This window comes from Scyliorhinus torazame, chromosome 1, assembly GCF_047496885.1.
Source record: "Scyliorhinus torazame isolate Kashiwa2021f chromosome 1, sScyTor2.1, whole genome shotgun sequence".
NCBI classification, from domain to species: domain Eukaryota; kingdom Metazoa; phylum Chordata; class Chondrichthyes; order Carcharhiniformes; family Scyliorhinidae; genus Scyliorhinus; species Scyliorhinus torazame.
In genome coordinates this window covers 249,603,420-249,628,660 of record NC_092707.1, presented here as the reverse complement: position 1 = coordinate 249,628,660, position 25,241 = coordinate 249,603,420, and the positions used below count along the sequence as shown (strand labels likewise).

Here is a 25,241-nt window from a genome sequence, read left to right as displayed (position 1 = left end):
CCTGAGGGCCGACATAGGCTTCCTCCAAGAGACATACCTGAGGGAGAAGGACCAACTGAGGGTAAGAAAGAGCTGGATAGGGCAGACCTACCAAGCGTGTTACGGGACGAGGGTGAAGGGGTTGACTGTGCTGTTTAGTAAAAGGACGACCTTTTACAGCAACGATCACAGTGATGAACTCTGGGGTCAGTACATGATGGTCAGCGGTGTCCTGAAAAGGGCACTGGTGGTGATTGTGAATATATATGCCCCTAACTGGGAGAACGCGGCATTGATTTCTTCATAGTGGGGAAATCGGTGCTTACAGGGGTGGTAGGGGCAGAGTTCTCAGCAATCGTAATCTCCGACCACGCACCACACTACGTGGATGAGTGTTTCAGACGGGACGGGCCTAGCGTCCCCCCAATGGAGGCTAGAACAGCCCTCCTCGCCAACAAGGCATTCTGCAAGAGAATATCACAAGCAATCGATGGATATGTATCCTGCAGCCAGAATGGGGATGTCTCACCCTCCACGTTCAGGGAGGTACTGAAGGTGGTGATAAGGAGGAAATAATAGCGTATAGACCACTCAGGGACAGGAAGAAGAGGGTAACTAGGCAACAGTTGATCGACTCCATACTGGAGGTGGATCGGCGATATTCCACGGTCCCGACCAAGGAACTACTGGCGGAGAGGAAAAAGTTACAAATGGGCCTTTAATGAATATGGCGACAAAACCAGCTGCCTGCTGTTCCACCAGCTGAGAAAGCTGGCAGCCACGAGGGAAATAGCGCAGGCAAAAGATAGGAAAGGCAAGCTAGTCACTAGCTAATTAGACCTTCGCGAATTTCCACTGAGGGCTGTGCACCACCGAGCCCTCAGAAGGGGACTTGAAGATGAGACGGTTCCTCGATGGGCTGGACATACCAGTTGTGGGGGAGGAAAAGAGGCAGGGTCTGGAAGCACCACTATAATAATAATAACCTTTATTATTGTCACAAGTAGGCTTACATTAACAGTGCAATGAAGTTACTGTGAAAATCCCTTAGTTGCCACATTCAGGCATCTGTTCAGGTACACAGAGGGAGAATGCAGAATGTCCAATTCACCAAACAAACACATATTTTGGGACTTGTGGGAGGAAATGGAGAACCCGGAGAAAACCCACACAGATACAGGCGGAACGTGCAGCCTCGCACAGTGACCCAAACTGGGAATCGAGCCCAGGACATCACGGAGAGCATCGATGCAGTCGAGGAAGGCACCGGATCCAGGCAGATTCCCGGGGGATTTCTATAAAACTGTTTGCGGCAGCGCTGGCCCTGCACCTGCGGGAAATGTTCAATGATTCACTATTGAGAGGGACCCTGCCGCCCACGCTGGCGCAGGCCTCGGTATCGGATACCTAAAAAGACAAAGACCTGACGGAGTGCAGGTCATACAGACCCATCTCACTCCCAAACATTGATGCCAAAGTGCTGACGAAGCGACTTGCATGCCAGAGGTAGTCGCGGTGGATCAGACAGGCTTTGTCAAGGGCAGATAACTAACGGCGAACATCAGACATCTGCTGGATGTGACCATAACCCCAACTGGGGGAGGAGCCACCATAAGTGATCGTCTCCCTGGATGCAGAGAAGGCCATTGACAGTGTAGAACGGAGGTACCTCATGGAGGTACTAGAATGGTTTGGGTTTGGGCCAGGGTTCATCTCCTGGGTGAAACTGCTGTACAGCGCTCCTACAAAGAGCATACATACAAACACCACCAGCTCTGAATACGTCCGCTACTAACAACAGAATGGGGAAGTCTCACCTTCCACATTCTGGGAGGCACTGAAGGCAATGATTAGGGGAGAGATTAGAGCCTACAAGGCATGAATAGGGAAAAGCTATAGCAACAGCTAAACTAGGCAACAACTGATCAACTCCATCCTAGAGGGCGACAGAAGATACTCCAAGGCCCCAACCCTAGAACTTCTAGTGGAGAGGAAAATGTTACAAATGGACTTTATCCTGCTATCCACCAGGAAGGAGGTGCACCAACTCCGCCAGACACAGGGGACACCGAACACGGAGAGAGGGCTAGTCACCTTTTGACTCACTAGCTGAGAAAGCAGGCAGCCACAAGGGAGATAGCTCTGATAACAGAGGCTGACTGGTAACCGAACCAAAAAGGTCAACCACGCATTTGAGGCTTTCTACCTGGGACTGTACGCCTCCGAGCCTCCTGACGGGGACACGGGGGTGAAACGGTCCCTCGATGGACTGGACATGGCAGTTGTGGGGGACGATAGACGGAGGGAGCTGGAAGCACCAATAGGATTTGGTGAGGTCATGGAGAGTATCAACTCCATGCAGGTGAGGAAGGCACCAGGCCCCAATGTGTTCCCAGCGGCCGTCTATAACAAATTTGGACCAGCTCTTGCCCCGCACCTACGGAAAATGTTCGCGAACTCGCTGGCAAGGGGCACTTTGCCTCCTATGCCACTATATCACTGATACCTAAATAAGTCAAAGATCCTACGGAATGCAGATCATATAGATCCATTTCGCTGCTCAACATGGATGGAAATATTCTCGCGAAAGTTCTGGCCAAGAGACTGGAGATCAGCGTACCAGAAGTGATCGCGGAGGACCTTGTTAAGGGTAGACAGCTAACTGCAAACATCAGACGGCTGCTGAATGTGATACTGACCCCATCCGGGGAGAGAACACCAGAAGTGATCGTTTCCCTGGACGCAGAAAAGGCCTTCGACAGAGTTGAATGGAAGTACCTCATTGAGGTACTGGAGCGGTTTGGGTTCGGAGCAGGGTTCCCCTCGTGGGTGAAACTCCTGTACAATGCCCCCACGGTGAGCGTGCGGAACACCATGTGGAGGTCAACTGTTTCCTGACACACCTAATAGGTAGAGGATAGTTATTTAGGATAAATATTAAGCCCCAGTTTTACCCGTTTTAAATTAAGGATTTCAACACTCTCATAACCTCAGGTCATCTCAAAACATAACAGCTTCCAAAACAGCATAATTCACTTTACTAGATTAAAACAAACACTTTAACTGAATTAATGAATACATTTTTCAAGACAGTGCCCAAGGACAGGGCAGGATCCATAGTAACAGCATGGCACGACAAGGTATCATGAAGGCTCTATTGTTATAACAGCTAAGTCAGCCAAAGACCAGTTCAACCTGGCCTTGATAACAGCACAATATTGCATTCTTTAACATACACAAGTATGCAAATACGAAACAATTAGAACTAATGTTGCATATTAAAGATGGACGGCTTGCCGTCAAATCAGATGTGTTTGAGTCTAACCCAAACCAATTAGGATTATATTGGGGTGTAATTAGATGGCTTAAGACAGATGTGAAGCAGTATAGCTGAAAAGTTTCGTTCGGCCATTTTTTAGTTGAAGCTGGAGCTGGGCTGGATAATTCGCTGGATTTCTTTCTCTCTCTCTTTTTCATGAATCATCTATACTTTCATCTGAACTATTCACTGTCTCCCTGCATTCATATTTTATTTCAGACTCTGACTTTTAAAGTTATTGCGAGCTGTTTGTCTAAGCAAGAAGATCATTTCAGTGATTCTTTGAAAGCTTCAAATTGTCTACGAATTGCTTTTTAAATGACTTTCAAATTGTAATCAATAGAAGACAAATAAACAATTCTTATTTGCACCTGAGAAGTTTTAACTTCAATTTCTACTGAGTTCCAGTAATCGCAAAGTGCCGCTGAAACCGAATGGTAGATCTATCACACCACCAGCTCTGAATACTTCCAGTTGCACAGTGGAAACCAGGCCGGGATGCCCGCTGTCCCCGTTCCAGTTCGCCCTGGCAATTGAACCTCTGGCGATCACCCTGTGAGACACGCAAGGTTCGATGGGAATCCAAAGAGGAGACAGAGAGCACTGAGTTTCACTCTATGCAGATTACCTCTACATCTCAGACCCGCAGGACAGCTTGAAGGAAATCATGAAGCTCCTGGAAGAGTTCGGGGCTCCTCGGCTACAAACCCAACCTGGGTAAAAGTGAGGTATTCCCGGTGAACCCGAACGGGAGAGGGTTAGAGCTGGAAGATCTACCATTTCAAGTAGCCCAAAATAAATTCTGCTACCTGGGGATCCAGATAGCCCACGACTGGATACAGATCCGCAAGTGGAATCTGACCAGTCTGGCGGAGGAAGTTAAAAAGGACCTACAGAGATGGGATGCACTCCCGCTTTCCCTGGCAGGGAGAGTGCAGACGATCAAGATGAAAGTGCTGCCCAGGTTCCTTTTCCTGTTCAGATCCACACCGATCTTCATCCCCAAAGCCTTTTTCCAAAGAATAGATAAAATGATTACGCCGTTTGTATGTGGCGGGGGGAAGAATCCCCAAGACAACACTGCAGAGAAGATGCATGGGCAGCCTGGCCCTTCCGAACTTGCAATAGTAAAACTGGGCAGCCACAGCGGAGAAGGTGAGGGGATGGGTAAGCGAGCCAAGCAAAGAATGGATAAGGATGGAGGAGTCCTCGTGCACGGGAACGACCCTCCGAGCCCTTGCCAGAGGGCCCCCCCCCCACAAAGCCATTGGAACAAAAGCAAGATGAAAAATAGATGATAACATCTACGGCGGAAGAAAGGGCCTGAGACAGAGCCCGAATAACAGAAAAGGGGAGGGGTGGAATGGGGAGGCTGAGCAAGGTGAGGGGGGGAAGAGGGAGTGCCTAAGAAAGAAAAACATGTAAATTGTAAATAAAAAAAACATTTCAATCATCTCCTGTATACAAATGTAAAATTCAATAAAAATATTTATTACCAGAAAGCTCTGAATACGTCCTGCTGCCCAGAGGGACGAGGCAGGGATGCTCTTTGTCCCTGTTACTAATTGCCCAGCCCATTGAGCCACTGACCATCACTATCAGATCAGCCAAGGGGTGGAGAGGCATTCAGAGGGCAGTCAGAGAGCAGAGTCTCTCAGTATGCGGATGACCTGCTCCTCTAACTTTCGAACCCCCTAACCAGCATGAGAGGAATAATGGAACCCCTAGGGGAGTTCGGAGGCTTCTCAGGTTACAAACTCAACCTGAGCAAGAACAAAATATTCCCCGTGAACCCCTGGAGGAGGGGAATCAGAGCTGGGAAACTTGCCGTTCAAGCTGGTCCAAACCAAATTCCAATACTTGGGATCCAAATAGCGCACGACTGGACACAGATCCACAAATGGAAACTGTTGAGACTGATAAAAGATGTAAAGAGGGACCTACAGACGTGGGACTCGCTCTCACTCTCCCTGACAGGGGGAGTGCAGACAATTAAGATGAACATGTTTCCCAGGTTCCTCTTCCTATTCAGATCCCTCCTGATCTTTATCCCCAAAGCCTTCTTCACCAAAATAGACAAGTCAGGAATGGCATTCGTGTGTGGGAAGGAATAACCCTCGGATCTGCAAGAGCGTTCTATAGAGGAGGAGGAATATGGGAGGGCTGGCCCTTCCGAATCTCCAACTCATCCATTGGGCAGCCACCAGAGAGAGTACCAGGAACTGAAAGGGTAAGAACGGAGAAGAACTGCTGTATGGGGACGTCCATCCGGTCACTGGCCAGGGCCCCACTCCCATTCCCCCCAGCCAAGTACTCAAGAAACCCAGTGGTGGTGGCCATGCTGAGACTCAGGCACCACTTTAGACTGGTAGAGATGTCCACCATGGCCCCCATCACAAGAACCATAAATTCACCCCGGCAACAATGGACGCCTCCTTTAAAAGGTGGAGACAGGATGAAAGGACACTGATGGGAGGGAACCTATACATAGATGGCAGAGTGGCAACCCTGGAGAAACTGACGGATAAGCTCCAGCTCCCAAAAGGGAACAAGCTGTGATTCATGCAATTAAGGAACTTCCTCCGCAAGGAGACAACATTCCCCTAGCTACCAGAGCACTCCAAAGAACAAAGAAACGTACAGAACAGGAACAGGCCCTTCGGCCCTCCAAGCCTGCGCCGACCATGTTGCCCGTCTAAACTAAAATCTTCCAGGGTCCATATCCCTCTATTCCCATCCTATTCATGTATTTGTCAAGATGCCCCTTAAACGTCACTATCGTCCCTGCTTCCACCACCTCCTCCGGTAGCGGGTTCCAGGCACCCACTACCCTCTGTGTAAAAAACTTGCCTCGTACATCTCCTCTAAACCTTGCCCCTTGCACCTTAAACCGATGCCCCCTAGTGATTGAACCCTCTACCCTGGGACAAAGTCTCTGACAATCCACTCTGTCTGTGCCCCTCATAATTTTGTAGACCTCTATCAGGTCGCCCCTCAACCTCCTTCGTTCCAGTGAGAAGAAACCGAGTTTATTCAACCTCTCCTCATAGCTAATGCCCTCCATACCAGGCAACATCCTGGTAAATCTCTTCTGCACCCTCTCTAAAGCCTCCACATCCTTCTGGTAGTGTGGCGACCAGAATTGAACACTATACTCCAAGTGTGGCCTATCTAAGGTTCTATACAGCTGCAACGTGACTTGCCAATTTTTATACTCAATGCCCCGGCCAATGAAGGCAAACTTGCCGATTGCCTTCTTGACTACCTTCTCCACCTATGTTGCCCCTTTCAGTGACCTGTGGACCTGTACACCTAGATCTCTCTGACTGTCAATACTCTTGAGGGTTCTACCATTCACTGTATATTCCCCACGGTATTAGACCTTCCAAAATGCATTACCTCACATTTGGCCGGAATAAACTCCATCTGCCATCTCTCCGCCCCAGTCTCCAGACGATCTAAATCCTGCTGTATCCTCTGACAGTCCTCATCGCTATTCGCAATTCCACCAACCGTTGTGTTGTCCGCAAACTTACTAATCAGACCAGTTACATTTTCCTCCAAAACATTTATATATACTACGAATAGCAAAGGTCCCAGCACTGATCCCTGCGGAACACCACTAGTCACAGCCCTCCAATCAGAAAAGCACCCTTCCATTGCTACTCTCTGCCTTCTATGACCTAGCCAGTACTTGCCAGCTCTGATCCCGTGTGACTTCACCTTTTGTACCAGTCTGCCATGAGGGACCTTGTCAAAGGCCTTACTGAAGTCCATATAGACAACATCCACTGCCCTACCTGCATCAATCATCTTTGTGACCTCCTCGAAAAACTCTTATCAAGTTAGTGAGACACAACCTCCCCTTCACAAAACCGTGCTGCCTCTCGCTAAGACGACCACTTGCTTCCAAATGGGAGTAGATCCTGTCTCGAAGAATTCTCTCCAGTAATTTCCCTACCACTGACGTAAGGCTCACCGGCCTGTAGTTCCCTGGATTATCCTTGCTACCCTTCTTAAACAGAGGAACAACATTGGCTATTCTCCAGTCCTTCGGGACATCACCTGAAGACAGTGAGGATCCAAAGATTTCTGTCAAGGCCTCAGCAATTTCCTCTCTTGCCTCCTTCAGTATTCTGGGGTAGATTCCATCAGGCCCTGGGGACTTATCCACCTTAATATTTTTCAAGACGCCCAACACCTCGTCTTTTTGAATCTCAATGTGACCCAGGCTATCTACACACCCTTCTCCAGACTCAACATCCACCAATTCCTTCTCTTTGGTGAATACTGATGCAAAGTATTCATTTAATACCTCGCCCATTTCCTCTGGCTCCACACACAGATTTCCTCCCCTGTCCTTCAGCGGGCCAACCATTCCCCTGGTTACCCTCTTGTTTTTTATGTACGTGTAAAAAGCCTTGGGATTTTCCTTAACCCTACTGGACAGACTACCAACCGCGAACAAGGGGATGGTAACTGTGCTGACAGTACCGACGTCTACTCGAGGAGGGACGGTCACCATTGCGCAAGACAAGGGAGAAATGAGAGGAAGAGTTAGGCATAGAAATAGGAGTAGGACTCTGAAATGAAGGAGAAGGGGAGGGAGGAGACACCGACCAGGGTTTAGGGCATGCAATGCAGAGGAGCCAGAGGGGACAAAGGATGAGAAGATACATGGGTGCGATCAGGTGGCGCCAAACACTCCCCCTGGTATGATTTAATACCAGGAGGTGACACACACAAAGTAAGTTTGACACGGAGGGGGTGGTCAACAATGGGAGACCTGAAGCCAGGGCTTCTCTATGTTACTATACAACGTTCCTTACAATGTTACTATAAATGCTAACCAATAAATAGACTTTAAAAATAACAGGGAACAAAACCAGACAAAATATAACAGTCAAATTGCCTGAAGAACAAAACTAATAGATGCCACATCCATGAAGTGACCAACAGTTAGGTAATTTTACACAAGTCAGAGACCAGCAGATTATATATTTATTATCACTTTAATTTGGATAAGTGATTTAATATTAACAACTTTACTGATCAATATTATCTGCGAGATTGGCCTTCATGCCATTTACAGATGTTCCTCTATAAGTTAACATGAATCAATGTAAGGTACTGGGGAAAACACTGAGCTCACCATCCTGTTCTACTGGTACCTTGTGGGTGAGAGATGTATACAGCAGATAACCAGCCTGTGTGTGGACAAGACCCTTGGGTTTTCCTGTACTTCCAGAGGTATAAAGCAGGAAGAGCAGGTCCTCACTGTCCATGGACTCAGGATCACAAACTGGTTCTTCTTTCTCCATCGCCTACAAAACAAAAGGCACATCCTCCTTCTCAGCTGATGCATTATTCTCGGGCAAAATGTTTTAATAACCGTTTTGTGTCAACAATGCTTTTAGATTTGACAAATATGTGAAGCACACTTACATTCTACGGGTAAAAATGCAACACACTTACTCCTGTAACTGCCCATTCCTTTCACCTCATCGGAGTCACAGTGGTTGAGATGGAGGGGGAGGAACTACAAATTAAGATGATTCAAACTGCAGGAAATTGCGTATGTTATTTTGGTTCATTCTGGAAATGAGGACATCATTGGCAAGGTTAGCAATTAACCATCCCTGGTTATCCTGAGAGATGGGGGTGGGCTGTCTTCTTGAAACCTCTGGGTGGGTGGTTTAGTACAACTGAGTGGTTTACCAGACAACTTCAGAGGGAGGTTAAGACTCAATTAGAATTCATTCCCAAAAGGATATTCATGAACCAGTTGGGTTTTTAGCAACAGCTCAGTCAGACTGGGTATCGCTTGAATATTGCCCATTCCTAATTACTCTTGAGAAAGTGGGGGTGAGCCACCTTCTTGATCCCCTGCAGTCCTTGTGATATAGGTTCGCCCAGAGTATTATAGGGGAGAGAATTCCAAGATTTTGACCCAGCGACATTTTGGAATAGTTTCAAGTCAGGAATGTGTATGATTTGGAGGGGAACTTAGATGTGGTGGTGTATCCGTGCTCATGCTGACCTTGGGCGGGATTCTCCGTAATTGGCGCGATGTCCGCCGACCGGTGCCAAAAACGGCGCGAATCAGTCTGGCATCGCACCGCCCCAAAGGTGCGGAATTCTCCACATCTTGAGGGGCTGAGCCCTTACCTTGAAGGGCTAGGCCCGTGCCGGACTGATTTCCGCCCCGCCAGCTGGCGGGAAAGGCCTTTGGTGCCCCGCCAGCCGGCGCTGAAATGACTTTGCCGGGCGGCGCATGCGCGGGAGCGTCAGCGGCCGCTCACAGCATCCCCGCGCATGCGCAGTGGAGCGGGTCTCTTCCGCCTCTGGCATAGCGGAGACCATGGCGAAGGCGGAAGAAAAAGAGTGCCCCCACGGCACAGGTCCGCCTGCGGATCGGTGGGCCCCGATCGCGGGCCAGGCCACCGTGGGGGCACCCCCCTGGGGCCAGATCGCCCCACGCCCCCCCCAGGACCCCGGAGCCCGCCCGCGCCTTCTGCTCCCGCCGGTACGGTAGGTGGTTCAATCCACGCCGGCTGGCATGGGTTTACAGCGGCGGGACTTCGTCGGTGGATTCCCGCTGACCGGCGCGGCGATTCTCCGATCCGGTGGCGGAGAATTCGCGACACGGCGGGGACGGGGTTCACGCCGGCCCCCGGCGATTCTCCGACCCGGTGGGGGTCGGAGAATCGCGCCCCTTGTTCTTGCTGACCTTGTGATTGGTTTGGAAGGTACAGTCGATGAAGTTTGGCGAATAGCTGCAGTGCATCTTGTAAACTGCTGCCACTGTGTGTCAGTGGTGAAGGGGCTGAGTGTTTAAGGTGGTGCATAGGATATCAATCAAGCAAGCTGGTTTGTCCTGAATGGTGTAGAGCTTCTTGTGTATTGGAGCTGCACTCATCCCAGCAAGTGTGAACTATGTGAAAACCTTTAACCCGGAAGCAATGCAGTAAGGAAACTTTGTAATTTCTTTCATTCGTCTGTGGAATCTGTAATTGTTCCACATCAATTTAATTTTCTGGATAATAAGAAACACTGGCTGATGTGACTGGAAGCAGTACCATCAGGAATTAAGTTAAAGAAGTCTCGTGTCATGGCGCTGAGGACCCGGGTTCGATCCACGTGGAGTTTGCACATTCTCCCCATGTCGGCATTGGTCTCGCCCCCACAACCCAAAGGTGTGCAAGGTAGGTGGCTTGGCCATGCTAAATTGCCCCTTAATTTTTTTTTACGTCTTGTGGTTGGTAGACACAAAGGAGAGCTACAAGCAAAGGATCTGGAGGGCGAATGCAGAGATGCAGGCACAAAGAGAAAGCATGCAGAGACAGAAAGAGGAACACACCAAATTCTTGTGAGGAGAAGAAGCAAATCTCTTTTAAGCCAGGGTGTTTGGCACAAAAGGAGACATGAACTCTTGGAGGTACTGTGTGAGCTGGTTAAAAAGGTCTAAAATTAAAAAGTTGAGTGAATAGCTGAGAGACCATAAATAGCTGGGTATCTTCTCAGAAGTTGTCAAACTGTGAAATGGTGTGTTATTAGTTGGTCGGTTGGAAAGGAACTCTGGAGAGCTATAGCATCAGCATCATGTTGTGACTTGAGAGAGAGAGTGTTCATAGAAGTGTGCCTTGCTGATGATAATTGTACTCCTGAAACTCAAAGGTGAAAGCATTTTTTGGATAGAGCTCCTGACCTATCCTGCATAAATAAAGAACGGCAGATTGTGGAATGGTATCTACCTAGTGCTACATATGTATGGGGAATGATGTGAATGCATCAAACATATCTTTGTTGTATCGACTATTTAAGGTGAAATTTACCATTTTATTTGAAATATCATTTGTCTGCTAATTCATACATAATTTGCATTAGTTCTGATTCATGTTAAAGTAAAAGCTACAAAAAGTGGGAACTTGTTGGTAATTTATTATTTTTGGGTGATTCAGTAAATTTAGTTATTTTGTTTCAGTTCCCTCGTGGGGGTCGTAATAACTATTCTGTTACACTCCTGATTTGAGCCTTTGGAAATGATGGATAGGCTTTGCAGAGTCAGGAGGTGAGTTATTCACTGCAGAATTCCTAGTCTTGGTCTGCCCTTGAAGCCAGTTAATATCAGAGCAGCATTTACTATTATTTCAAGATTAAGCAAAACTGAAGTCAATGGGAATCAGGAACTCGGGTTCAATTCCGGCCTTGGGTGACTGTTTGTGTGGAGTTTACACATTCTCCCCGTGTCTGCGTGGGTTTCCTCCGGGTGCTCTGGTTTCCTCCCACAGTCCAAAGATGTACAGGTAAGTGGATTGGCTATGCTAAGTTGCTCCTTAGTGTGTAAAAGATTAAGTGGGGTTACTGAGTCACGGAGATAGAATGGGGGCATAGGTCTAGGTAGAGTGCTCTTTCGGAGGGCCGGTGCAGACTGGATGGGCTGAATGGCCTCCATCTGCACTGGAGGGATTCTATGATTCTATGAGGGGGGAAATATTTAACTGGTTGAAGTCATACCTAGCACAAAGGAAGATGGTTATGGTTGTTGGAGGTCAATCATTTTACTGCCAGGACATCACTGCAGGAAATAATCAAGGTAGTGTCCTAGGCCCAATCATCTTCAGCTTCTTCATCAATGACCTTACCTCAATCATAAGGTCAGTAATGGCACTGTTGGCTGATAATTGCACAATGTTCAGCACCATCCGCGACGCAGATGCAAGGAATCCTACCATCTATCTCAGATGCAAGAAATGCTACCATCTGTAAGTTCCCCTCCACATCACACAATCCTGACTTGGAACCGTATCGCCATTCCTTCAGTGTGACTATGTCAAAATTCTGGAACCCCCCTCCCGAACAACACTGTGGGAGTACCTACACCACATAGACTGTAGTGGTTCAAGAAGGCAGGTCATCGCCACCTTCTCAACGGCAGTTAAGAATTGGTAATAAATGCTGGCCTAGCTAGCGATGCCCTTGTGAACTAATAATAAGAATTGCAGAGAACCACAGGACAAAATGTTGCACGCGTTTCATCTTTGTCCTATGTGTCCTTTATGCTGACATATTGGACCCTGCCATCATTGAGGATGGGGTTATTCTTGTTTTCCTCTCCTCCAGCGAGTTGTTTAATATTTTTTATTTAGCGTATGCAGTAATCACCAAATTTGGCAATAGCTTCCGCAGTGGCTAAATAGAACTCTTTGACCCCACCGCTGAGTTTTGTCAAGGGGAAGTCTTCCCCTTGATGTGAATTGTTTAATTGTCCACCACTGTTCATGACTGGATGTAGGATTGCAAAGCATGGATCTGATCCATTGGTGATGGGATCACTTTGTTTTTGTCTGCATCATGCTGCTTATCCTTTCTAGCATTGGTGGGGGGGATGCAGGTGCTGGGGCATTGAAGAGTGGGTGTGGGTGTGGGTGTGGAGGTGGGGGGGGGGGGGGGGGGTAGCTGCAACAGCTTTTCAGTCTGCCGAAGAGAAGATCAAAGAGCAAAGCTCAGAAATTGCAAAAATGTGAAAAACAGAAGCCCAGCTGCATGCAACACAGGACAACCAGTGTAGCCACCTGGGTTGGCCACTTCCCGACTTAAAATGGAGATCCGCTAAGAATGCAGGGAAATTCAGCCAACGCAGGGAAAACAAACAGGTGCAAAGTTTCCTGTGTATTAGAACTTGCAGAAACCCAGACAGCACTGAAACTAACAACCATCTACATATTAATGAGCGATCCCCAGGAACAATTGGAAACATTTAAGGTAAACAAGGCCAAGCCAGACTCCTCGGCGCCAGCAGGAGCCAAGACAAAGGAAGGCCAACGGACTCTTAGGAACCGCCCAGCGATCAGGGACCATCTCCAGTATTGGAGAAATCAATCCAAGTGATCAGAACATAGTCCAATCACTTGGAACCAGGTACGGGGTCCGCCCCAAATGGCGCAGAGCCCCTGGGGACTATAAAATAGAGTCCCCAAGTTCAATTCGTCCTTCTTGGCAGGGTCACTCAGCAGCTCGAATCAACCCTTGAACGTGACCTGCCTAGTAGCTGCATCAACCAAGTCTCCAGTCGACGCACGCTACGAGATAGGCGCTCCTAGGTACCAGTCTATACCAGCTTTGAAGCCTGCAGAACTCAGAATTGAACGAAAGGCCATTTGTTCCCCTGACCTGGTGGGCCAGTTCCAAAGCTAAGTATAGGCCTTTTAGTGTTAGAGATAGTCTAGTAAGTAGAGTTTTATGTATGAGTAGTGACTGACTGTGTGTAATAAATGTGTTTTGATTTGAAACTTACTAACTGGTGTATTGAGTTATTGATCATTACTTGAACTTGAACCTCGTGGCGGGATCATAAAGATACCTGGCGACTCTAGAGCAAAGGTTATAAAACAGAGCGAATTAAGTAAAGACGCAACGAGCGACATTATTAACTGCCATATTTATAGCCACCAAAAGTTAGCAACACCAGCTCAATTATAAAATAATCCCAGAAAATCTGGGATGGTTGTCATCTTGTCTCCCACATTCCTCGCTGAACCTGAGTTAGTGATAACGGTAGAGTGAGGGATATGCCAAGCTATGAGGTTATAGGTTTTTGTTGAACACAATTCTGCTTGGACCAAAAGAGCCTGCAAAGTCCACATGTACCCTGTCCAGGCCATTCACATGGTCTGTTTAATTTCCTTATCTGTGCCTGGCCACCAAATATAGCTCCTAGCTAGCATTTACATTTGGCCCAGATGGGCACTGTGCAATTCCTGCAACAGTCACTCTCTTGCTCAGGGTGGTACCATCATTCGGGAACCCCAGAGTATGACTCCATTCTCGCAACTGAGTTCGTCTTTGCGAGTGAACTAAGGCCTTAACTGGTCAGATCTTTCTTTCAGCCAGAAGCATCTTTTGCACACTTATGTTGTTAACACCACACACTAAACGTTCATGCAGCATGTCAGTGAATTACGTGCCAAACTCACAATGCTCGGCCATTTGGTGGAGTCTGGCAAAGAAGGCAGAGATCATTTCTCCTGGGTCCCTGACAGCTGAATTAAACTTGTATCACTGTAGTATGATCGAGGGTCTGGTGTTGAAATGCTCACTGACCAGCGTCATCAATTGGTTGAACCTCTTTGTGTGGAGATGCCGGCGTTGGACTGGGATGAGCACAGTAAGAAGTCTTACAACACCAGGTTAAAGTCCAACAGGTTTGTTTCAAACACTAGCTTTCGGAGCACTGCTCCTTCTCAGGCTCCTTCCAACCTCTTTGTGTCAGGGGCCTCCAGGGGCGTCAAATATCTTATGAGTTTGGGGATCTGAGGAACACAAACCGTTAATAGAATAACCTCTTGTTTATCCTCCTCTGTTATTTTGTTTGATGTAAAAAAAAAAGGAATGGAGCCTCTCAATATACTGGCTCCAATCTTCAGCCCCCTGGTCAAATGGATCATCTTAGTTGACGCCCACTCAATATGGTTGGACGACCAGGAGATGGGGATGTCAATTTTGGCGGCCACAAGGGAGGTCCTGTGGCGAATGTTTGTTACCTATGACCTTATTGAAGTAATATTGTCTGAATCATTGACATGCTGCACATGTGGCACTGCAATCACTGGGGAAGAGTTTCTTTGTTCAAACAAATGACATTAGCCATACGAGAATGGCCCCCTATCATCCCGCCTCAAAGGGTTAGCGGACAGAGCTGAACAGGCGTTCAAAGCAGCCATGAAGAAACAATCCAGCAGACCACTATGCATCAGGTTGGCCAACTTTCTTCTATCTTATAACACAAAACTCCCACCCCCACACCCCACACCCCAATGCCACGACAGGCGTCACACCAGTGGAATTGCTCATGGGCTGTCCCCTCCAGTCCCGATTGGACTTGGTATTCCCAAATTTGGCGGGAAGGGAGAGGCACGGCAGGCCTCCAGAGGAAGCATATGTTTCACACAAAGGACACAGGTCATTTCAAGTAGCCGACCTGGTCCTCATCAGGAACTTTGCCTCAGGCCCACTTTGGTTACTTGGCAGAATTGTATCAAAGTCAGGCCCAGTCTTGTACGTGGGGGATTTGAACAGCAGGACAGGGCAGAAGCACAGTGACCACATAAGAAGCCGGGGGACCGTAACCCTAATCTCGGAACAGTTGGAGCCAGCAGGCAGCACCAATGCTCCCGTGATGGAGCCAGATCAGAGGGAATTAGGAGTTCAGAGGAGGTCCCGTCAACAATCCAGGAGGGAGCCGGAGAAGGAATGCCCCTCGAATCTCAGAGTCAATCTTCCACGGATGACAGTGTTGCTACCTCAGAAATGGAGGAGCCAGTTGGGGGACTAAGATGGTCTACCGAGGCCCAGAAAATCCCCTGACAGATTGACATTGTGATGAACTGTTATAGTATCTCTCCCCTTTTGTTTCTCAAACTTTTTTTGTGTATAGTAATTGTACATAACCTGTTCTGTAAATGTTATTGAGAGACTTAAGGGGGAAGGGATGTGGTAACGTGGCCCCTTTAAGGGGTGAACCGTCAAGATCCAGATGACTGACTCAGGGCCAATCATGCAGGAGCGAACCCCAACTAATGGGGAAATGTGCGGGGCCCTGGGAGCAGGATCCTGGGCAGAATGGACCTTGGAGCAAGAGTGAAGACCTATTTAGTGACTCTGTGACTATGTATTGTTTACCTTTACTTGTTACCAATAAGCCCTTGTTCAGTTATACTGGAAACCTCCCTTGTATTTCCTTGAGCCACTACACAAACTAATACAAAGAAGCAGCTTTTATTCATCCCAACTTTTACATATAAGGAGGATAAAGCACCAAAAGAGGCTAATTTAAATTACAGGTATCACTTTAATGATGACTTACTTCCTCAAGCGGTATGTCGATGTTGCTCATAGGAACCTTATTTTCCGTTCTCTGTGCCACAAAGACATGCTTTACAGTGGGACATGTCTTTATTGCCTCATCCACCACCCTCTTCAGCTCAATAACACGACCACCACGGACTCCTTGATTGCAGGTGATAATGATCTTGCATTCAGCTATTTAGTCAAAGCCAAAAATGTTCATAAGGCACATTTTAAGAAATAATGTTAATAATATACAGTTTTCAGCTAGAAATCTGGATCTCAGAAAGGGACAATGTCACAGAGCTATGCAACACACACTTAGGTCAACCGTAATACAGCTGACACCATTGTGGCCTTGAATAACATGCAGTTTCTCCAGGCAGCCACCCGAATTAACTACTAGGCCTCTTGCTTTTGTTTACACCCCTTCCAGATATTGGGCGACAGTGAATGGATTCGGTGTCGGACCTGCTTCGAGCTTCCCAGAGGTTGTTGTGGCCCCTGGCACATGCAACACTCTAATAAATTTTTAGACCAAAATGTTGTTATCAGAGCATGTTTCTTACATTGTCCAGTAAGTTGTAAGACTTTCTGCAAGCCCCTCATAGAGTTTACAATGCATAGATACATAGAAGATAGGACCAGGAGGAGGCCTTTTGGCCCTTCGAGCCTGCTCCGCCATTTATCACAATCATGGCTGATCATCCAACTCAAATGCCTAATCCTGCTTTCTCCCCATGTGGGGGGTGTTTGCAGGTGGGTTCAGCAGTATTCTTGCCAATTCCACTGTTAGCCACATCCTAGTTACACAAAGATAGTGCCTGCTACTGTCAGCCCAGTCTCGCCATCCCCTTATCGTTGTGCCTCAGCATCCCAGCCAGCCACTATTTGCAAGCTCAAAGAGTGGAAAGCTGCATCTGGACCCCCCTTTTCCTGCCAATGCTTGCTTGCCCACGTTCTAATTAAGCTGGGACAGCCAAAATCACAGGGGCTTCTTTGTCACCTTTATCAGTCATTGATTTCAACTTGGCATTTAAGCGTTTCAAAGAAGGATCTGCCCACCTACAGAACTAACATGGCTTCATTATTTTCTGAATAGCGACTGTTGCATGAATAATGGAAGTCGAGTGATCCTTTGGAAACAGAGATAAATCACAGAATGCCTACAGTGCAGCAGGACACCATTCAACACTCAAACCTAAACCGATTTGTGTATTAGCTACTTCACTGACACAAAAATAATGGCTACAGCAATTCAAAGTCAAACTATAATTTCAGATGACTATTTAATCATTAATGTAATATAAGTTATATTACAGAAATGTTCCCTACTTCCACTCTGTAAAACACAAAACATATACATTTCCTTAAATAAAAACAGAAAATGCTGAAAATACTCAGCAGTGATCACAAACTGAAATGTTTGGCGGGATTCAATGGGAAAAAGTCGATGGCCGCGATCTTCCGACCACGCTGCGCCGGAAAAGCAGCTCGCTGCGGCACAGTGTGGCCGGTGAAAGCTGGGATACCCCGTTCCTGGGATCTACCCGGCTCGCAAAGCCTCGCGAGATTCAACGCCACAATGAGCGAGATCGTTTTTGGAAAATCTGCATATTAGAGCGAAGCAGTTAGCCTATTTTCTTAAATAAATATAGAATACCCAATTCATTTTTTCCAATTAAGAGGCAATTTAGTGTGGCCAATCCACCTACCCTGCACATCTTTTGGTTGTGGGAGGCGAAACGCACGCAAACACGGGGAGAATGTGCAAACTCCACACGGACAGTGACCCAGAGCCAGGATCGAACTTGAACCTCGGCACCATGAGGCAGCAGTGCTAAGCACTGTGCCACCATGCTGCCCTAGTTAGCCTCACTCTATGTGCAGATTCCCAAGGTATTTAAGGCATTGGGATTCAATCCATTTGCCTTGGGGGATTTGGGCGAGTGCCGTTTAGTACTGGACCCCACAATCGGGGAACAGAGGGAACGGCTTTTTTGGGTGTCTCCAAGAGGATCGGAGGCCCCCAGTTGCATGCCCTTGGGCAGAGTGGTGTCCTGGCACTGCTAATGCCACCTGGGTACTCTGGCACTGCCAGCCTGGCAGTGCCACCTGGGTGCTAGCCTGGCATTGCCAAGGTGCCAAGTAGCACTGGCAGGGGCACCCCCAGGGTGCCAAGTTGGCACTGCCAAAGTGTTAAGCTGGCATTTTTTGTGCGTGCCCAATTGGGCCGGTTTGCCCGGCATGGGTATTTGCGGGGGGGTAGGGGGGGGTCAGTGATTTTTGGGGGGCCTTGGGAGATCGAGACACCATTTTAAAATGGCATCTCGATCTCTCGCTACAGCAGGAAGTTCTGGCAAATCGAGCTCCCCAGTGTACAAAACAGGGCTATATGTGGCCTCGGCCACGCATTCCCTGTTTAGCCCCCTTATTCAAAGCAAGTCGCGTTGAATAGCCTCCTGTTTCTTGGTACTATCAGCGTCAGGAAACACGCGGCTAAACGCGTTCGCTCGGGGACCTTTTTCCCTTTTGGGAAAATCGCACCCATATGTCCGGTATTGGGCGTATTTAGCAGGATGATTCTTAGCGGCTGCAGCGCCGAGAAAACCCCCACTATTCAGCGGCATTTTCCTCACAGATCGGGGTGCCATTTTAGAAGGCTGCCCAGATTTTCCCCCACCGTTTCCGACCCCCTTCCCCGCAGAGAGGCCCCTGGGAACAGCCCCTCACCTCCCCCCCACTCCCCCGCCCCCACCTGGTAAGGCCTCCCTGGACCCGATCCCTGGCAATGCTAAACTGGCAACTGGGCACCTTGGCCTTCCCTGTCCCCGTCCACCCTGGGGTCTCTAATGGCCCGGGAGGCCCACCCTGGGGTCTCTAATGGCCCGGGAGGCACCCCCCCCCCCCCACCCACCCAGGTGCCATTACGACCGGTCAACGTTTGTGGAAACCAGTACTAAACGGGACACGGTGAGGTCTCCCTGCTCATTTAAATATGCAGATCTGGATCACGCCCAATGAGGGCGAGATCCAAATCCCAACATCTCACTGCTGGGGCTGACAAGGCTGCTGAATCGCGCCCTTTGACTCTTGCTTCTCTCTCCCCAGATGTTGCCAGACATGCACACTATTTCCAGCATTTTATATTTTTCTTTAAAAATTCCAGAATTCAAAATATTGATTAGGTAAACTGACATGCACCTCTCTGTCAAATGAGACAGTCTCATGTGGATGGCCCAGGCACAACATTTTTCAATATTCTTTCATGAGTGTGGGTGTCACTGACAAGGCTATAGACTATTTCAGAATGCCATTTCGGAGTCGATTACAATGCTATGTGTCTGGAGTCACATGGAGACTAGATCACATAAGGACAACACATTTACTTCCCTGAAGAATATTTGTGAACCAGAGAGGTTTTTAGGACCAATTACAGTTTCATTGTTACCACTACTGTGACTAGCTTTCGATTCCAGGTCTTTCTAAATTAATTGAATTTCAACTCCACCAGCTACATGGTGGGATTTGAACCCATGTCCCCCAAAGCAGTACACTGGGCTCTACTTGCCCAGTAGCACTGCACCACCATCTCCCTGCTTGCATTGAAAACTAATGTACCTCTTAAACAAATTAATAAACTACAAAAGATGTGAAAGATCTTTGTCCACCTACAATCAAATATCCTGCCACTCAGCGCTTGACTGCTGAATCCCGCAAAGACCACCGTGTGCACCGCGCCAATCCTAGCACAAGCCAACATTGCAGCTATGCCTATTGGAGATACGGGGAGGTAGATAGCAACTCTGTCTCCTTTCTGCACCCCGTAACGCTTCAAAGTGTTGGCCAGCCGGCATGTGGTCTCCAAAAGTTCCCTGTAACACAAAACATCCATTTTCAAATCATTGAGGGGATGGTTGGGGGTGGTTGTCAACAATTGCCCAGCTTCCACCAACTGCAGGGTTGACTGCATAGCTAAAGAGTGAAATTATTAAAGATGCCTTGACTGTGAAAATACAGTCATTGTTTTAGATAATGAATCAACTATTGAACTCTAGTGTCCTGTCTGTGGAACCCTAGACATTGTTTCAGTGAATGTTTCATATAATGAATAGACTATTGTATTTCAGTGCATTTACCAATAAAAATGTATCAACTAATTAGTTACAGCAAGGTCTATGGTCAGCAGTGGCTTGGGAAGCCTATTTTCTTGAGACTGTGCATGTAGACACTGAACCAACTTTGATGGGCACTAGTAAATCTTAAGTAATGCCCAATATTTCATTAATAAATCATCCTCTAAGTAACAGACAGTTATCTGAACAAATCAGGAGGTCTCAGCTGAGAATTAGATACCAATGAAAGTAAATGAGGGATTAGACCATCGATAAGGATTCCCTTAAAGTAAGACCTTGTGGCCGCAGTCGGCCCCCTGAATCCCTACCTTCCTGAATTCTTTAATCATCTTATTCAGTTATTTTAAAGTGATTTTTTAATGCTTTTATGTTTAATGATTTCCTTTGCCATGTATTTGACCAACTTATGGATTGTTTGATATTTTGTTTCTAAGTTTTGATTTAGTTTGTATGCAAAATTCAGGATCTCTGCATGGAAGAACATTAGCAAAACATTGTTCTGGTTGTGATAATCCAGTAGGCCCAAATTAATTGAATGAATTAACTAATTCAAATTAACAACTTTCTACAAAATTGACCTCATTGAACTGCTTTAAAGAAATATTGTATACTAAAGATTGTACCTGTATGTAATCCTTAATTCCGTGCCTGGTTCATCCCTCTCCCAGATCAAAGCCACCCTGTTGGGGGAATGGCTGGCATGGCGATCTAAACAGTTCACTGAGAATAAATCAAAGTTTTTAATGTAAGGTAAATGATAACTGTTAGTGCGAATTACCAACAACAACAAATTGCATTTATATAGCAGATCAACATAGTAAAATATCCCAAGTTGCTTCACAGGAATGTTGCTCAACAAAATTGGACACCAAGTCACATAAGGAGATGATTTGATAGGTAAAAGAGGTAGGTTTTAAAAAGGGTCTGAGACTTCCGGTTGCGGTGATGCCGAGCTAGCCGCACGTTTCGGTGGCACCAGCTCCGATGGACCTTCGGGCTCTTTTAAGAGCCCCAACGGGGATTTTTTTCGACCGCGTAACCCGGTGTGGGGTGTGTGGGAAGGGAGTCCCCCCCGAACGACGGAAGAAAAAACCGGCGGCAGCGGCTGCAGCCTGAAGAATCTTCGACTAAAAGGTCAGAGGGAGAGGAAAACAAAATGGCGGCGGAGAAAGCGCAAGCGACATGGGGGCCTGAGCAGGAGGAAAGCGTGAGACGGTGCGTGGACCTGCTGAAGAAGGAGGTACTGACCCCGATGCTACAGGCAATTGAGGGGCTTAAGGAGACTTTAAAGACCCAGGAGACTGAGCTCCGCGTGGTGGAGCAGAAGGTGTCAGATATTGAGGACGAGGTCCTGGGCCTGGCGGTTAAGACTCAGACGCACGAGGCACTTCATAAAAAGTGTGCTGAAAGGATCGAGGCCCTTGAAAACGGAGCGCGAAGGAAGAACCTTAGGATACTAGGTCTCCCTGAGGGTGTGGAAGGAGTGGACTGTGGAGCGTACGCAAGTAAGATGCTGAGCTCACTGATGGGTGCTGAGGCCCCTGCGGGCCCCATGGAGGTGGAGTGGGCAAATCGGATCCCGGCGAGAAGACCAAAAGCGGGAGAACCACCGAGGGCGATAATCGTGCGATTTTATCGCCTTAAGGACAGAGAAGAGGTCCTGAGATGGGCTAAAAAGGTGCGGAGTAGCAGATGGGAGAATGCTGTGGTACGGATATACCAGGACTGGAGTGCGGAGGGCGAGCTTCAACCGAGCCAAAGAGGTTTTGCATAAAAGGAAGGTGAAGTTTGGGATGCTGCAGCCGGCAAGACTATGGGTCACGTATCAGGAGAGACACTATTATTTTGAGACGGCGGAGGAAGCATGGTCCTTCATTAAAGAAGAGAAACTGGACCAGAACTGAGGGACTGATGCTGCAGGGAATTGTTATTGTTATTGTTTTTGTTAATGTTATGGTGGAAGTTAATCGAGAAATAAACAGGGAAGGGGGGAGACACTGGGGAAATGTGGGCTCCGGTGAGGGGGGAAAGATGGGACATAGTCAGAGAATGGGGAAGGGGAGGGGGAGGGGAAAAGGAGCTGCGCCATAAGAGGCGGGTCAGGTAAAGGGATGTTCCCGCGCCAGAAAGAATAAGGCGGGAAAACAGGCGCAAGGCAGATGGGAGTTCCTTCACACCGGGGGGGGGTCGAGGAGTGAGCAGGAGTAGCCGGGGTCAGTTGAAGTCAGCTGACTTACGGAAGTGATATGGGGGGAGCAATCAAGCTAGATAGGGATCTAGCGGGGGGGGGGGGGGGGGGGGGGGGGGGGGGGACAACTGGGTTGCTGCTGCGGAAATCCAAAAGGAAATGGCTAAAGAGTGGGTGGGCGGGGATGGTGTGCGACGCTGGGGGAGCGAGCGGGAGCGTGGAGGCGGGGTATGGGACTGGCCTAGAGAAGGTAAGGGCTAGTCGACACGGGAGGGGGGCGGGTAGCCCCCTAGTGAGGCTGATCACGTGGAACGTGAGAGGCCTGAATGGACTGATAAAAAGGGCCCGAGCGCTCGCGCATTTGAAAGGACTAAGGGCAGACGTGGTTATGCTCCAAGAGACGCACCTAAAGGTGGCGGACCAAGTTAGGCTAAGGAAAGGATGGGTGGGACAGGTGTTCCACTCAGGACTGGACGCAAAGAACAGAGGGGTGGCCATTTTGGTGGGGAAACGGGTAGCATTTGGAGCAAAGACCATCGTAGCAGAAAGCGGAGGTAGATATGTAATGGTGAGTGGTAGGCTGGAGGGAATGGAGGTCGTGTTGGTTAATATGTATGCCCCAAATTGGGACGATGCGGGATTCATGAGACGGATGCTGGGGCGTATACCGGACCTGGTGGCAGGAAATTTGATTTTAGGAGGGGACTTCAATACGGTGCTGGACGCGGGGCTAGATAGATCCAGCTCAAGGACCGGAAGAAGGCCGGCAGTGGCCAAGGTACTTAAGGGGATAATGGACCAAATGGGGAGAGTGGATCCATGGCGATTTCTTAGACCCAGGGCTAGGGAGTATTCCTTCTTCTCCCATGTCCATAAAGTTTACTCCCGGATAGATTTTTTTGTTTTGGGAAGGTCGTTGATCTCTAGGGTGGAAGAAGCTGAATACTCAGCCATAGCGGTTTCGGATCATGCCCTACATTGGGTGGACCTGGAAGTAGGAGAGGACAGGGAGCAGAGAACACTCTGGCGATTAGATGTGGGACTGATGGCGGATGAGGGAGTGTGTGCAAGAGTGCGGGAGTGTATTGAGAGATACCTGGAGGTCAATGACGACGGCGAGGTCCCTGTGGGAGTGGTCTGGGAAGCACTAAAAGCGGTGGTCAGAGGAGAGCTGATCTCTATTGGGGCTCACAAAAGGAAAACAGAGGCCAAGGAAAGGGATAGATTACTGGGGGAGATTTTAAGGGTGGACAGGGAATTTGCAGAGACCCCGGAGGAGGAGCTGTACAGGGAGAGGAGACGACTCCAGACCGAGTTTGACCTTCTGACCACCAGAAAGGCAGAGGTACTGTGGAGGAAGGCACAGGGGAGGAGGTATGAATACGGGGAAAAGGCTAGTCGCCTGTTGGCACACCAACTGCGAAAGAGGGCAGCAGCGAGGGAGATAGGAGGAATTAGGGATGAAAGGGGAGACACTGTGCGAAGGGCAGGAAAGATAAATGAAGTGTTTAAGACCTTCTATGAGGAACTGTATAGGTCTCAACCCCCAGAGGGAGAGGAGGCGATGCGGCAGTTCCTGGACCAATTGAGGTTCTCGAAAGTGGAGGAGCAGGAGGTGGCAGGCCTGGGGGCGCCGATTGAGGTGGACGAGGTTATTAAGGGACTGGGAAGCATGCAAGCAGGGAAGGCCCCGGGGCCAGACGGGTTCCCGGTGGAATACTACAGAAAATATGTGGACTTGTTGGCCCCGTTGATGGCGAGGACGTTCAATGAGGCCAGGGAAGGGGGGACTCTACCCCCGACGATGTCGCAGGCGACGATATCGTTAATTTTGAAGAGGGACAAAGATCCGTTGCAGTGCGGGTCCTATAGACCTATTTCACTATTGAACGTGGACGCCAAATTGCTGGCAAAGGTACTGGCATCGAGGATAGAGGACTGTGTCCCGGGGGTGGTGCACGAAGACCAGACAGGGTTCGTAAAAGGGAGACAACTGAATGTTAACGTGCGACGACTACTAGGGGTGATAATGATGCCCCCAGTGGAGGGGGAGGCAGAGATAGTGGCGGCAATGGACGCAGAGAAGGCATTTGATAGGGTGGAGTGGGAGTATTTATGGGAAGTGTTAATGAGGTTTGGGTTTGGGAACGGGTTTATTAGCTGGGCGAGCTTTGTGTGGGCAGCGAAAGTTCCGAGAGTAAGGAGGGGGTTCCTTCAGCGTAGTAGGGACAGAGGAGGACTGGCACTACCGAACTTGGGAGATTACTATTGGGCCACCAATGTGGCAATGATACGTAGATGGATGATGGAGGGTGAGGGAGCGGCGTGGAAAAGACTGGAGAGAAAGTCCTGTAAAGGGACGAGTTTAGAGGCGCTGGTGACGGCACCGCTACCGTTCTCACCTAAAAAGTGTACCACGAACCCGGTGGTGGCGGCAACACTGAACATATGGGGACAGTGGAGGCGACAGAGAGGGGTGCGGGGAGCCCTGGTGGGGTCCCCTATCAGGAACAACCATAGGTTCGCCCCAGGAAGAATGGACGGAGGATTTCAGAGCTGGTACCAGTTGGGAATTAGGAAGGTGGGAGATTTATTCAAAGAGGGGACTTTTGCGAGCTTGGGAGCATTGGAGGAAAAGTATAAGTTACCCCGGGGAAATTTCTTGAGATATATGCAGGTGAGGGCGTTTACTAGACAACAGGTGAGGGAATTTCCGTTGCTCCCGACACAGGGGATACAGGACAGGGTGCTTTCAGGGGTGTGGGTCGGAGAG

The 25,241-nt window shown here is 48.5% G+C and overlaps 1 protein-coding gene across 1 annotated transcript in view; it reads right to left on the bottom strand.

Annotated features, from left to right (window-relative positions):
* LOC140420575 (acetyl-coenzyme A synthetase 2-like, mitochondrial) overlaps positions 1–25,241 on the bottom strand; it is a 147,016-nt gene that overhangs the window by 104,081 nt on the left and 17,694 nt on the right. The window contains exons 2-5 of the mRNA XM_072504575.1: positions 20,904–21,000; positions 19,820–20,019; positions 16,164–16,339; positions 8,470–8,622 (exon numbers count right to left, since the gene is read on the bottom strand). Of these exons, the coding sequence (XP_072360676.1) occupies positions 8,470–8,622; positions 16,164–16,339; positions 19,820–20,019; positions 20,904–21,000 (626 nt within the window). The remainder of the gene's footprint in view (positions 1–8,469; positions 8,623–16,163; positions 16,340–19,819; positions 20,020–20,903; positions 21,001–25,241) is intronic.